This window comes from Temnothorax nylanderi, unplaced genomic scaffold, assembly GCF_030848795.1.
Source record: "Temnothorax nylanderi isolate EJ_2023f unplaced genomic scaffold, tnyl_v1.0 TNYL_tig0741_pilon, whole genome shotgun sequence".
Classification (NCBI taxonomy): Eukaryota; Metazoa; Arthropoda; class Insecta; order Hymenoptera; family Formicidae; genus Temnothorax; species Temnothorax nylanderi.
Genome location: NW_027249803.1, coordinates 35,343 through 49,161, shown reverse-complemented (window position 1 = coordinate 49,161; position 13,819 = coordinate 35,343). Strand labels below are relative to the sequence as shown.

General features: G+C 46.3%; 2 protein-coding genes across 2 annotated transcripts; both read right to left on the bottom strand.

Moving 5' to 3' along the window:
* Positions 1–759: 759 nt before the first annotated feature.
* On the bottom strand, positions 760–4,012 carry LOC139785115 (E3 SUMO-protein ligase ZBED1-like). The gene is made up of 4 exons (XM_071724269.1): positions 3,805–4,012; positions 3,022–3,221; positions 2,668–2,851; positions 760–2,453 (listed from the first exon to the last, which is right to left on the bottom strand). The coding sequence occupies exons 1-4, from the start codon at positions 3,956–3,958 to the stop codon at positions 925–927; spliced, it is 2,067 nt and encodes a 688-aa protein (XP_071580370.1). The 5' UTR covers positions 3,959–4,012; the 3' UTR covers positions 760–924.
* An 8,351-nt stretch (positions 4,013–12,363) lies between these two features.
* Positions 12,364–13,614, bottom strand: LOC139785120 (uncharacterized). The gene has a single exon (XM_071724271.1). It carries the CDS (start codon positions 13,612–13,614, stop codon positions 12,364–12,366), a length of 1,251 nt encoding a protein of 416 aa, XP_071580372.1.
* Between the last annotated feature and the right edge of the window lie 205 nt (positions 13,615–13,819).

The window sequence follows — 13,819 nt, the reverse complement described above, 5'->3', positions numbered from 1 at the left end:
GCGAACTATCGGGGGAAGACGCCGAAGAAAAAATAGATTCGCAAGTGTATGACGACAAACGAGCGCACCAGGAAGCGACGTTAGATTTAGTCCCGCTGCGAGCGAGATTACCAAGAGGCGGTTGGATAAAGAATCCGTTTGACGAATTAACGTTTCGCGGTAAAACGGCTGCACCATTTCCGGGTGCTCGGTTACGTAGGCGCTCAAGCGTTGGCGTAGCTCGTCGATCGAGCCGTTGGGGTCTAACCCGTGTATGTTGAGCTCGGCGATGAGCTCGCCTTTCGACAATTTATAGATCCACGACTTCGGCATGGTGTGTCTTGATTACTGTCTCTCGGATCAAAACGGTCCCTGTTCGGGCGCCATGTAACGGCCTGCCGTGGGAATCGAACGCGGACTAGCTCGCCGGATCAGGGTTCGATGGTAGGCCCAGTAGGGATGGGCGATATAGCCCGGTAGTATCGATATATCGTATCGATACGTATCGTCAGCCGTAGTATTGATACACCTAAATATCAATCAAAAAAGTATCGATATTACCAATATCGATACAAAAAATCGAGTTTTATAAAGCTCAGGTTTCAAAGTAAAAGTATATAATACAGTAATATCCATTAATCGAGTTTTTCTTAAGTAGATAAGCTAGTGTAGGAACTATATATACCCAACTAATTATACTAATTATACCCAAAAAGACTGGATTAATAAACATATAAGTTTTAAAAGGAAAAGAGGTAAAATAAAAAATACAACTTTCTTGATTGTAATAAATATATATATTATAAGGATATTTTATATATAAAGGATATTTCACGTATACATATTATAATATTATTAAAATAACCTATTATTAAAAGACATATTATTAAAGTAACATAAGGATATTTCACAAATATAAGCATGTTTTGCAAATATTATAATGTTTCACAAATGCCAATCCTCGATCGACAGCGAATTTAAAAATAATAATTGTTGCAAATGTTGCCCAGTTAGCCGATTTCTTAAATCATTTATAATATTTCCTGCTCGAGAAAACAAACGTTCGGACGGAACAGACGTTGCTATAATTGTTAAATAACGCTTGGCTAGTTTCGCTAATGAAGAATGTGGATGACCTTGCCAGTATTTTAACGGACATTCATTGATATTAATGGGTACCTGATTAAGATAATATCTAAACTCTTCGGGCATTTCATTGTTCGTAGTATTAGAAGAAATATATTGTTTAGATTTGTGTATTAATGTTTCATGATAAGCCCAAAAAACATCGTTTTTATTTGCAGATTGATACTCAAAATTACTTTCCTGCTGTTTATGTACATTTTCTTTATTCGCAATGTTTAAAATATTTGTTATTTTGTTTATTGCATGACAACATGCAATTCTATCTAAAAAATGAATTTTTTTAAATCTGGGATCCAGAATAGTAGCTATCGCAATAAGAGATTTTTCTTCGATATTTTTAAATCGTGCCTGCAATTCTTGTGTCAAAACTTTTTTCATGTGACACCCTACTTCACTGGTAGGTTTGCATGATTCTAGCTGATTTGCTAATGTATGTATTATTGGTATAACTTGACTACCAGTAACGTACATTTCACCAGAAAATATAGTTGTTGCTGTTTTAAATGGTTTTAACAATTCCATGAACTCTTTTATAGTTTGCAATTCCAATGCAGATAACATTGATGGAGCTGTAGGATGTTGCAAAAGAATAAGTCCAATTTTATCTGATAATTGGATAAATCGTTCAAGCATGTCAAAAGTGGAATTCCACCGCGTTTCAACACTTTGAATTAATGTTAAGTGGGAATGTTCTCGCAACAAATCCGAAAGAAGAACACTCTTTTTAAAGAAAGTTACAATAGATTTAACTTTTTTGCACAATGCACTGACAATTGTATCTTCTTCTATGATTTTAGCGAGGACCAAATTTAATGTATGCGCGTAACAACCTAAAGATTTTTTTTCTCCAAAACCATCAATTATAGCTTTTTTGATGTTAGACGCATTATCAGAAACGACAACAACTATACTTTGTAATGAAATGCTCCATTTTTCAACTATTTCGAGCAGCCACTCTTTTAAATTATCGGATATGTGCCTATCATTTAATTCGGTGACGCCTATCATAACAGTTTTTTTATTACAATTTATGTGATAGTGTGCAGTTACTCCGAGGTAACTCTTTGTATGTGAGTCTGTCCAAATATCTGTCGTAAGCGCTATGTCATCTACATTTGACAATTCCTCTTTTATTAAATTTGATAAATAAAAATATTTTTCTTCAATTAGCGAAGTTATTACTTTTCTACTTGGAACGATGTATAACGGACTCACACATTTCATAAAGGTCTGGAACCCTTGTTTCTCCACTGTAGACAAAGGCATATTGTCCTTTGCGATCATAAATACAAGTTTGTTTGTGATGTCCGAAGCTTTAGATCCTCCATCTGAAAAGCAATTAAACAGTTATTTTTTAATATAAAGATATGAAAGTAGTAATTAAAGAGATACTAATCAAACTATCACAACTACGTTTACGTTAAAAGACTTTAGCAGAATTAATATCAAAACAACCAATTTAAAATGCAAAACAATATAATTCAAGTGATATCTTCTTTTTATATAAGATATACTTGGTATAAAATGGTAAAGCTTACATACCTAGGAATGACTTTTGTTTAAAAAATGCGTTTTCCAGTCTCGGTTGTTTAATTTTGCGTTGTTTAAGGTTGCATAATTTTGATGAATTCACACGTACAGATGATTTCGAACTTGTCGACGGAGATAGTGTTAGTTGTTCATCATCGTCTTCTTCTTCTTCTTCATGTGCAATATCTTCACTTGGCTATTAATAAAACAATTTTCGTATTATAATAAAATTATAATGCTAAAATTTTCAAATATTCAAGAGTACTTTTTTTTATATTTAATTTCCCATTTTATTTCCCATTTTTAATCTCTCTATATAAATTATCTTAACATATTTTATTTTTTATAAAAATTTAGAAATATTACTATTTCTTTCCGTTTTTGGGGCTTGTCAGAAGACTCAGAAGTGTTTACCATCTTATCATAAATGTCTGGATGCTTTCGTTGTAAATGATATCGTAAATTGGTCGTGTTCCCACAGGTTTTTATGAATTGTGGGCACACCCTGCATGCTGCGCCTTCTGAGCCTTTTATAAAATGCTTCCAGAGAGTACTCTTTGGTGGCACTAAAACACAAAATATAGTAATTAATAAAATAAAATAAAATAAGTATTACAATACAATTTTAAATCTAAAAAGTCTAAGGATAAATTGAATTGGATAAAATTATTTTAATAAAGGAACAATGGAAATAGATGCATACTCTTTTTAGGGATAATATACACAACAAATGTGAAGGATGTGTTCTGATGAAGGAATGAAAATCAAAACTTCTGATTTTCTTATCAAACCAAGCAATACTGAAAAAGCAAAACAAATACATTAAACACATGCAAATAATTTATGAGTCTTTCTTTTTAATAATAACTATGAGAAACACATAAGAAATTTAGGGCCATTGGGCCGGTATTGATAGGAGTCTCTGAAATTTGCTTCTTTTTATAGGGAGAGCAGATATATTTTAGGATGCGTAAATTTCAGTTTCAGCATGAATAAAAAATACAAACCTTCCTTAACCTACATGGAAGTGGGCAGATCTTTTGATATCGTTAAAAGAAAACAGTTTCCACGTGATTTTATCAGGACTCTCTCTACATGGCGTTTTTCTGCACTTTAGCGTAGACAAATTTAAGATAAAAATGAACTTACGGTAATTCAGTGGTGTCTTGTCTTCTAATTCTCCGCGTTCGCACCGGTAATTGTTGTAATTAGGCTGTGGTTCACTTAGCGGTTCACATTGTTTTATGGGCCTTATGGCTCCAACAGCGGCAATAGCCAACACGATGTATGTAGTTATATACATACGATGCAACAGGCCTAAACAGGCAGCAACAATACGCGACACGCGACACGCGACACGCGACGCACGATAATGGCTCCTGGCTCCTGCCTCCTGCACACAGAACGCGGAAACGCATGTCGCGCGGCAAGAGAAGCGACACGGTAGCCAACCTTCTGGTTCTTGGTTCCTACGATTGAGCGGCATATTGATTGGTTACCGCGTCGCTTTTTGCCGCGCGGCAAGAGTTTCCACGTTTTGCACGTTTCCGCGTTTCCGAAACAAATGTATATCGAATATCGATATAAGAGAATTTTATATCGATATACTAAAATATCGGTACCTGAATTATCGATGTTTTATATCGATATTTTAGTTCAATAATATCGATATTACGAATATCGATACTGTATCGCCCATCCCTAAGGCCCAGAGACAATAATCAGATTTTAATGCACACTTAAGAGTTTATTCAATTATGGATCACACAGAATTCTCCCGGCTGTCGGCTTATATTTATGCCGGGCCGCAGCTTTACATGATAAGGACCGGAGTACGGTAGTAACAGATTCACGTGCGCGCGAGGACGCAGGTTTTAACGGACGCGGTATTACATGAAACGGGACGCGGTATTTACAGAGTGTCGGGCAGGTGCACGCGGCGCAGTACAGTATCAGACGCGGGTGAACGGAACGCGGTATTACATGAAACGGAACGCGGTATTTACAGAGTGTCGTGCAAATGCACGTGGCGCAGTAAAGTATTAGACGCGGTTTGGACGGAACGCGGTATTACATGGAACGGAACGCGGTATTTACAGAGTGTCGTGCAAATGCACGCGGCGCAGCAAAGTATTAGCCGCGGTTTTAACGGAACGCCGTATTATATGCAACGAGACGCGGTACAGAAGCGAGGTCCCTGATGCGAGAAGCGTGTCGCGGTGCCGGGACGGATCGGCCGGTCAGGTGCGGGCTGGCCGGTCGGTAGGACTCAGAAGCCCGGGGCTTTGGTAACGAGAGGGCTCGTTACGAGGCCGAGCGCGCTCAACCCCGCTTAGCCGTGGCCGCCGGGAGTTTGGTTGATGGAAGTCGGGGACACCCGAGAGCTCTCGGTCGAGGCACAGAGCACTGGACCCCGTTGGTGTGTCGCCCTAGGGTTCGGCAGGCTTCGTCGGAGATAGCGGAATGAAAGCGCGGAGACGAAGAATCTGTTCTCGTCGGAACGCCGTCTTATATATCCCGGCGCGGCGGGTTCCGTGGGAGGGAGGCCGATCCTCAGGCGAGCCGCGCGCGGGTACGCTTACGCGCGCTCGTCTTCGGCGCGGATCGGCTCCCGTCGGCGTTTGTCGGAGCCGCGCGGGAAGGTGTACCGGTGCCGCGTTTTGCTCGCGCACTCGGTACTTGTGGATACGTTTAAAAAATGTGGGCACACTGCGCCTTGTCTTCGCACGATGGAGGATCGGTCGAGCGGCATCCGGCGGGTGGTTGCCGGGAACGATGCCTTTGTAGGGGCGCATCGTTACAAGATATTTTCGGTCCGTTACCAGCGACTCAACACGGTTATAAATATATACTTGTGTTGATGAATCAATTCTCTAAGTACGTAAAATTGTTTCCAATGAAAGATCAAAAGTTTGATACAATTATTGAAAATTTAGAAGATAGGTTTTTCGCGGACATAGGCGTTCCGGAAACCATATTGACCGACAACGGAGGACAATTTGTCACCGATCGATGGCGCAATTATGCGCGCGAGAAAGGTTTTCGCGTGCGTAGAACATCCCCGTATAATCCACAGTCGAATTCTGTGGAACGCGTTATGCGAGAAATAAGACGAATAATTCGCGCGTACGCGAGCCAGCGACAGCACGCTTGGCATCGTATAATCGATTGGGCGGAGGAGGTAATTAATCACACGACTCATTCGTCACACGGATTCACACCGCGTGAATTGAACGACGGTGAAACGGGTCATTTGCCGATTGACCCAGCGCTAATTCCCCTGATCGACGAGGAGCAGTCCTGGGCGGACAAGGTGCAAACGGCGCGAGAACGTCTCGCCGAGGCGGCGAGAAAACGCAAGATTCAGGCAGACAAACACGGTACGGCAGAATATCGTGAGGGACAGGAAGTCTGGATCAAGTTGCACAGATGTTCCGACGCGAGCCAAAAACTGACGAAAAAGATACACTTGGTATTCAAGGGGCCATACAGGATTCAGAGTATCGTTCGTCCGAACGCGTACCTGATCGAGGATCTCGATGGCCAGACGATGGGTGTGTTTAACGCCAGGCAGCTCAAACCGAATCGAATCGCCCATTTGAAGGACGAGGACGACGACGAGGAGGACAACCAGGACGATCCGGAGAATGACGGGGGTGAGATGGACGAAGAACTCGATGACGAGGAAATGGGCGTGGTAGGCGTAGAGAACGACGCCGACAACGAAGACGACGACTTGATCGTCGCGAACCGAGGTAGGAATGAGGTGATCGACATCATTGACTCCACCAATAGCGAGAGTGACGACGAGACAATCGGCGCTGATAGTGCGAGAAGAGGTGTGAGAAGGATGATCGACTCCACTGACGACGAAGAAGACGGAGGAAATTTCGTAGTAAATCGCGAGATTGACGATGTCATTCAAATAACGGACTCATTTGACGAGGACGAAGATGAAAGTAACATGATTATGATAAACGCGTTGCTGATGGATTCAGATAGCGACGAGACGACCGTAGATTACGAAGAATTTGCCAGGAATCATGGATTAAGATCCCACGGCGACCTGAAACATAAAGAAAGTCCATTAGTACAGATAAAATCGAGGGAGGAGATAACGGAGAAGGCGTCAGAAGTGATGTTTCCCGCAAACAATCCAGTCCGGAGCCAGGGAACGTATCCAGTGACGACCTGAAACAAAAAACCGAAGGATTAGTCAGGGTTGAGATTAAGGAAAAATTGATAATCAACGCTGATGACGAAATCTACCGAAAGATTACAGCAGACCGCATCCACGAATGACGGGGAGTGCCGAAAGTAAGGATAAATCGAGAAAACCGAACTTCGACACGAGTGAAAGTGATAACAATGACGACGAGACGCGGAAATTTAGTCAAAATACGCCAGATGTAACAAAATCCGGGTCAAAACGTCGATCAGCGAAAACTAGTGTAAAACGGTTAAAACGCGACAATCGTGATAGATTTTCAAAGAGAGATACCAGTAAAGACGATAGAATTGTGCTAAAAGGCGCGAAAATCACGAGACACCGGGTAGACGGTGTGGAATGTGCCGCGCGACGTAAACACGAGGGCGCGAGCGCACGCGCGACGCACGTGTTCCGCGACGCGCTGAATCGTTCAGAAGGTATGAGTACGCCGAGCGAGTCACATACCGGAGCGATCGACGTATACAACCGCGCGTTACGCGTATATAAATTCAACGCAATGGAAGTGCGAAACGGACAATCGTTGCGCGAAAGACGTGAAAGGGCGACAGCGAAAATCGATCAGTGTTGCTACACGCTTGACCGCAAGCAGAGGGCCGAGCAGATGGTGCAAATGGGTGAGACTTACGCCACAAAACTGCCGAAGATGAAGATCATCGATCCAGGGGAGGCTCGTAAGGAAAACGAGGCACACGAGCGGCTTGCACGTGCGATGAACGAGTGCGAGCATTTGCGAGGACGAATCTTCTCCAAATGTCAGAAGGTGCAAATCCGCGATCCGATTGACAACTCGGAGGTCGCGAATACATTGGTGACACTTTGCGCGAGACAAAAACGCGGATAGAATCAGCGACCATTCCGCATCGTAATCGACGTGGAGGGAGATGACGTGGACATGACTGCGCGATTGACGGACGGCGCAAACCAAGAAGAGCAAGATATCGACGGTAATTCCGAACGATCAAGGGCGAATTCCAGCGTGGGGATCCAGGTGGATATGCCGTGCCCACAAATTTTACGGAACGCGATCCGGCAGTGTACCAACGTACAAAGTTCCGACCGGAAAAATTAGGCCCCTATGGCTTAGAAATTCCGAGCGTTCCGGAGCCAGAGCCCTTGCCACCGACGGGAGTAGTGCGCTACAAGGAGGCGAAAAAGCAGGGGACACTCCACAACGAGCGAAACAAATCGGTCAAACGACGGATGAAGAAGCCGGAAACGGTGGATTTGGAAACCGAGGAAAAGCACGTGGAGGAAGCTGAGACCAGCGATGACGAATCTCAGCGGCGAATCTGTGTCAAGTACCGGCGCGAGCAAAACGTATGGTTTACTGTCCAGGGGGCCTGTAAGCGGAAGGCCGCGCAAACGACCACAAAGATTAACCAATCGATTTACGAATGCGAGTTTGAGAAGCGTCGCGCCAGAAGAGCCGCCAGGCGGAAGACTGAGTCACAGCAGACGACAGCGGTCGTAGATAGCCCCGTCGCCAAGATTTCCCCGACTCCGCGGCTGACGGGGAGTATGCAGACGTTAGCTGAGACAGCGCCAAGCACATCAACGTCCCGGGAAACACCCGAGATCTGCGCGACCGACAAACGGGTCGTACCCGGTGGTGTGCGTCGTGAGGATGGACGACAAGCGGCCCGAGGAGAGCAACGCCGCGCGAGAGGACGTAACTCACACCGGGGAGGCGGACTCGACGCGGCAGCAGGAGTAAAAGGGGGCGGCGTGCCCGTAGTGACGGGCCGAGATAACGGCAAGCGTGCTGTGAATATATAAATGTGATTTTCTGTTATTCTTTCTTTTCTTTTCTCAGGTGATTATTATATTTCGTATTATTTACATAATTGGTTAAGTTTCGATTACAAACCAAGTTTCTTTCCTTTACTGAGGATTCAATTTCTTTTGCGTTCTTTTGTCAAATAAAGATTCGGCGATTTATTAGTTGATTAATTGAGATGGTTCGACGGGTAATGCCGTGTCGATGTGCGAGATTAAACGTGTGATCATGTATGATTAAGCGAGAGCGACGACGTATGAGACGGACGTACCCACATGCGGGATATGCGTTGTTCATCGCTAAAATTTGTAAAGCTGTTGCGTATGAAAAATATATTTGTTATATGTTCCAAGATAACCAGGTTCAAGTTCCTTAATCCTTTCCTTAGACATATATCATCGCGATTAAATGATTGAGAGGTCGATGAGTCAGATGGCGCGAGTAACATGGATACTTATATAAACGATAAAAGCGCGCGGAAAGTAAACGCGAAAATCGACAGGCATTTCGTAGCCACTTAGGGGTGTCCCAGACAAGCCGCATCTCGATCTGGAAGTGGAGTCCCGAGAACGGAAACAATGGACATTCCTGGGAAAAGGGGAACACGAATACGGCGGGGCGAGCTCAGGAAACGTGACCGGGTGACCCGTGAGGTAATACGCACCAGGTCGGTAGATCGCGAACCGAAAGTTATCATCGGAAATGACTTGTATAAGCACAGCTTTGACTTGTATAAGCTCAGCACAGCTGTAGGAGACCCGCTAGGGGGTCCGCGACGTGATTCGGGCACTAGGTCAAAAGAACGTAAACCGAGGGTCATCCTCGAGGGATTGCAACACGAGTGCATTAAGGGGATCCACGAGAAGCCCGCGGAAGGGTCCGCGACGAGATCCGTTCACCGGGTCTCAATAATGAGAACCAGGGACCATCCCCAGGGAATCTTCACAGTAACGGACTATTTGGAGTCCGGGCAACACCACTATGTCGGTCCCGATGTAATCCGTCCACCGGGTCCGAAAACCGAGAACGAGGGTCATCCTCAGGAAGTCGCAGTACCAACATATTAAGTAGAGCCTAGAGAAGCTCACTAGGTACTTTCGTCGCGATCCGATACTCGGGACGCGAGAACGAGAACCGGAAGTCAGAGTCAGACACGAGCGACCCAGGTGTACGGACGAGGTTGGCAATAAGCCATCCTAGAGACTAAGTATAGGGAATGCCTTGTAAACGTGGCGCTTTGTCTTGCGAACGGGGTGGAGATTGATTCAAGCATAAGTTGTTTGTTAGAATTAACGAGAATTCTTTCGAAAATGTCGGCAAGACGAGGCATTACGTAGATTGACTCCAACTTGCGGGGAGACATTGTCAAGTGCGAATTATTAATAATTTTAGCGCAAGTCGCGAATAATATTCGACGATAAGGAATTGTAATATCGCGAATATCGTTTCATATTCGGTGCGTACGTATTTTCGAGCGAAAGATCGGAATTTCGAAAACAAGCAAAAACAGTGAGAGAAGAATGCGCGAATAACATGTTGTTCAGTGCGAACAATGAGCGAGGCACACGGTGCGCGCGTGACGATAACGAGCGAAGGAACAGCGAACACGGCTGGCGAGATAGAATCGTATGGCGAACACACGGGCAGGGCACGTGATCGCGGAACAAAAGAGGGGACTCAGCGCTGAGTCCCGGGGCCGAGAGGCGCAGCGAAGCCGAGGCATCGAAGAGTTGCCCGGGAGATCTCTTAGCGAACGGTCGACACGAGATACTTTTAACAACCGGGGGCGTACCCGCGAGCGGCGCGTTAACCGTAACTACGTTATTACAACGCGGAGTACTTGTATTTTCGCGAACGTAGAACATATCTACCGATTTATTATTGGGTGTACAACTTAATTCGGTCCGTTTTTTGCTTAAAAACGCATTTATTTGAACGATAAAATGAATTAATACCTTATTCAAAGTACTGTCCATCGCTAGCCACTACTTTTTCCCATCTTTCTGGCAATTTATGGATTCCGTCGCGGAAGAAGCGTTCATCTTTTGAAGCCAAGAATGAATCGAGCCAATTTTTGATACCCTGTTCTGAAGTGAAGCGTATTCCAGTCAAAGCGTTCTGCATCGATCGAAACAAATGGTAGTCGGAAGGGGCAAGGTCTGGGCTATAAGGCGGGTGAGCCAGAACTTCCCATCCGATATTTTCCAAATAGTTTTTAACCGGAACAGCAACATGAGGCCGAGCGTTGTCATGGTGAAAGATTATGGATTCGTGTCTGGTCACATATTCTGGACGTTTTTTGGCTATAGCTCGCTTTAAACGGATCAATTGTTGCCTGTAGAAGTCTCCCGTGATGGTTTGACCAGGTTTTAGCAGCTCATAGTGGATCACACCCTTCTGATCCCACCAAATACAGAGCATTACCTTGGCACCATGGATATTCGGCTTCGGCGTTGATGTTCCCGGTTGGCCGGGCTTTACATACGATTTTTTGCGTTTCGGGTTGTCGTAGTGAATCCATTTTTCGTCCCCGGTAATGATTCGATGCAGAAAAGACTTCTTTTTGTACCGTTCAAGCAACATTTCGGACATGCAAAATCGTCGTTCGATATCTCTCGGTTTCAATTCATATGGGACCCAATTTCCTTGCTTTTGGATGTATCCCGCGGCTTTGAGTCGTTTCGAAATAGCTTGTTGAGTAACTTCCAATGTTTTTGCGAGCTCTTCTTGCGTTTGACACGAATCTTGATCGAGTAATGTTTTTAATTCTTCATCTTCAAACTTTTTCGGTTGACCCGAACGCTCTTTGTCTTCAACACTAAAATCACCACTTTTAAATCGTCGAAACCATTCTCTGCAAGATTTATCCGATGGTGCAGATTCACCATACACTTCCACAAGCATTCAATGCGCTTCAGCTGCACTTTTCTTCCAATTGAAACAGAAAATCAAAACTTCCCGCAAATGGTGCTTATTTGGAACGAAACTCGACATTTTCAACGCAGTAAAAATTAAACTTGTTGTGCAAAACTCAAAGGCTTGTAAACAATATTTGGTTGACAGATGTTGACACTTCACGATACAGCAAAAATCAGCTGTCGCCGTCAACCATTTATAGCACCTAGAGCCATCTTTTGAAAACGGACCGAACTAAGTTGTACACCCAATACTAAATCGTATACTTACGAGATACCATTGAGCGCATCGTGCTACAATCCGAGTGCGGGACAAAAGCATTGTACTCACAGAGAACGGTAGAATAAATCAAATTTTACCTGAAATCTCAACGAGTGACAATCATTAAAATTTCCTGCTCGGCGATCCATACTCTCACGACTTACCTGTCGGCGTTCCAACAGTGATCAAGCGGTGCACAGCGGCAGTCCCACGACGGTCCAGCAGTCCAGCGGTGATCCGTTCTCCGGAGGGGAACCTGAAACAGAAGAAAAGGGGAATTAGCGAGAAGTCATCGAAAGGGTCAGTGATCTCAATTTATATCTTTCTCGGTGGGTCAGATTAAAACCGAATGGCGACCGATTTTAAATCAATCTTAGTCAAAATTATTCCAAGTCGTGGCATTACCGACCCTCCGTCCAGTCACAGCCTTACCCGGGATTCCATTAGGCCCTGGTGCTTTGCCGGCTTTCAGCCGTTTGGCGGCCTTTACCATTTCTTCCATTTGGACCTCGAGCCCTTCGTCCTACTCCACTACCGGCGGAGTGGGACTCCCGTCGACCCTCTCCGCCGGATCATCCGGGAAGAGGGTGTCGACAACCTCCTCGTTGAACTCGGGGTCCAAAGTTTCCGTCACTGGGGGCACCCAGGTTCTGAGCTTGTTCAGAACCATTTGATACGGGCGCCCCCACGGATCCTTATCCAGGGCCTGCAGGAGTTTATTCCACGACCGGTCCTTGGCCACCTTAATGGTTTTGGAGAGGGCCCGTCTGGCGGAACGGTATCCCTCTCCGGCCTCCTCGAGTCGGCACGGCCATCGGCTTCGCCGGGCCCGCAGCCAGGCTCTCCTGGCGTAGACGGAGGAGCGCCTTAACTCGGCAATCTCCTCCGTCCACCAGTACGCCGCTCGGGGACGAAGCTTGGACCGGGGCATGCCCGCGTCACACGCGGCCGTCATGACATCCCCGATCCAGTTCGCTGCCTCGTCCACGTCCGCCAGGATATCGAGGGAGATATCCTCCACCCACAAAGAAGTCTGGACCGCGGCTCTAAACATGTCGCGGTCCAGCTTCCTTAGGGCCCATCTGGGGAAACTGCTTTCCGCCTCCCGGCGGCGGGCCAACACCTCCGGAGGGATGACCGAGAGGATATAGAGATCTCTATATAGAGATGATCCGAGAGCGTCTCTACCTCCTCGGCCACCCTCCACCCACTGATGCGTCGCGCGGCGGGGGGATTCGCCCACGTGATGTCCACGATGGAACCCCCCCCTGTGCCGCACATAGGTCTGGACGGACCCCGTATTCAGGGTGCAGAGCCCAAAGCCCGTCGCCCACCTCTCAAGCAGCCTCCCCTTGGCGTTGGTGACCGGGGACCCCCGTAACGCCGACTTGGCGTTGAAGTCCCCGGCCACTATTGTCGGACTGGGAAGCATCCTCGACACACACCCCCAGAGGTCATCGAGGAATGCTTCATACCGGGCCACGCTCGTATTGGAGGATACGTATACCCCCACGATCGTAACGTGGCCCCACTTGACGGCCACGAACCCATCGCCTGCCTCAAGCCGAGTGTAGGCGACGGGATCGTCCGTCATCCGCCACCTAATGGCCACTAAGCTGCACCGGTCGACCGCCCAACACGGGTGGTTGGGCGGCACTCGGTACGGCTCTGCGACTACCCCCAGGCCACAGCCGCGTTCTGCCATTGAATGTAGGAGAACATCCTGGGCAGCGCGACAATGGTTTATGTTGGCCTGAAGAAGCCGCTTGGCCATTACAAGCTCTCACAATCGGAGGCCTCCCTCTCCTTCTCTTCTCCTGGCCTGGGCACGGGCTGTGACGCGATCTCAGGCCCCCCACTCCTCTTGCGGCGCTGAGGCTTTGACTGCTCTCCTTCGCAGCCGTCCTCATTATCCCCCTCCTCCCTTGGTGCAGGTCTCTTCCTGGCCTCCGCCACCACCTGTATGTAAGTGATGGACG

What these genes read in the sequence shown, in the direction of transcription:
- LOC139785115 (XM_071724269.1), bottom strand. Translation starts at nt 3,958, where the DNA reads ATGTATATAACTACATACATCGTGTTGGCTATTGCCGCTGTTGGAGCC. An exon ending in CAAGACACCACTGAATTACC is followed by an intron (nt 3,222 to 3,804) that starts GTAAGTTCATTT and finishes TTTGTGTTTTAG; the next exon opens with TGCCACCAAAGAGTACTCTC. An exon ending in CCCAAAAACGGAAAGAAATA is followed by an intron (nt 2,852 to 3,021) that starts GTAATATTTCTA and finishes TTTTATTAATAG; the next exon opens with CCAAGTGAAGATATTGCACA.
- LOC139785120 (XM_071724271.1), bottom strand. Translation starts at nt 13,614, where the DNA reads ATGGCCAAGCGGCTTCTTCAGGCCAACATAAACCATTGTCGCGCTGCC.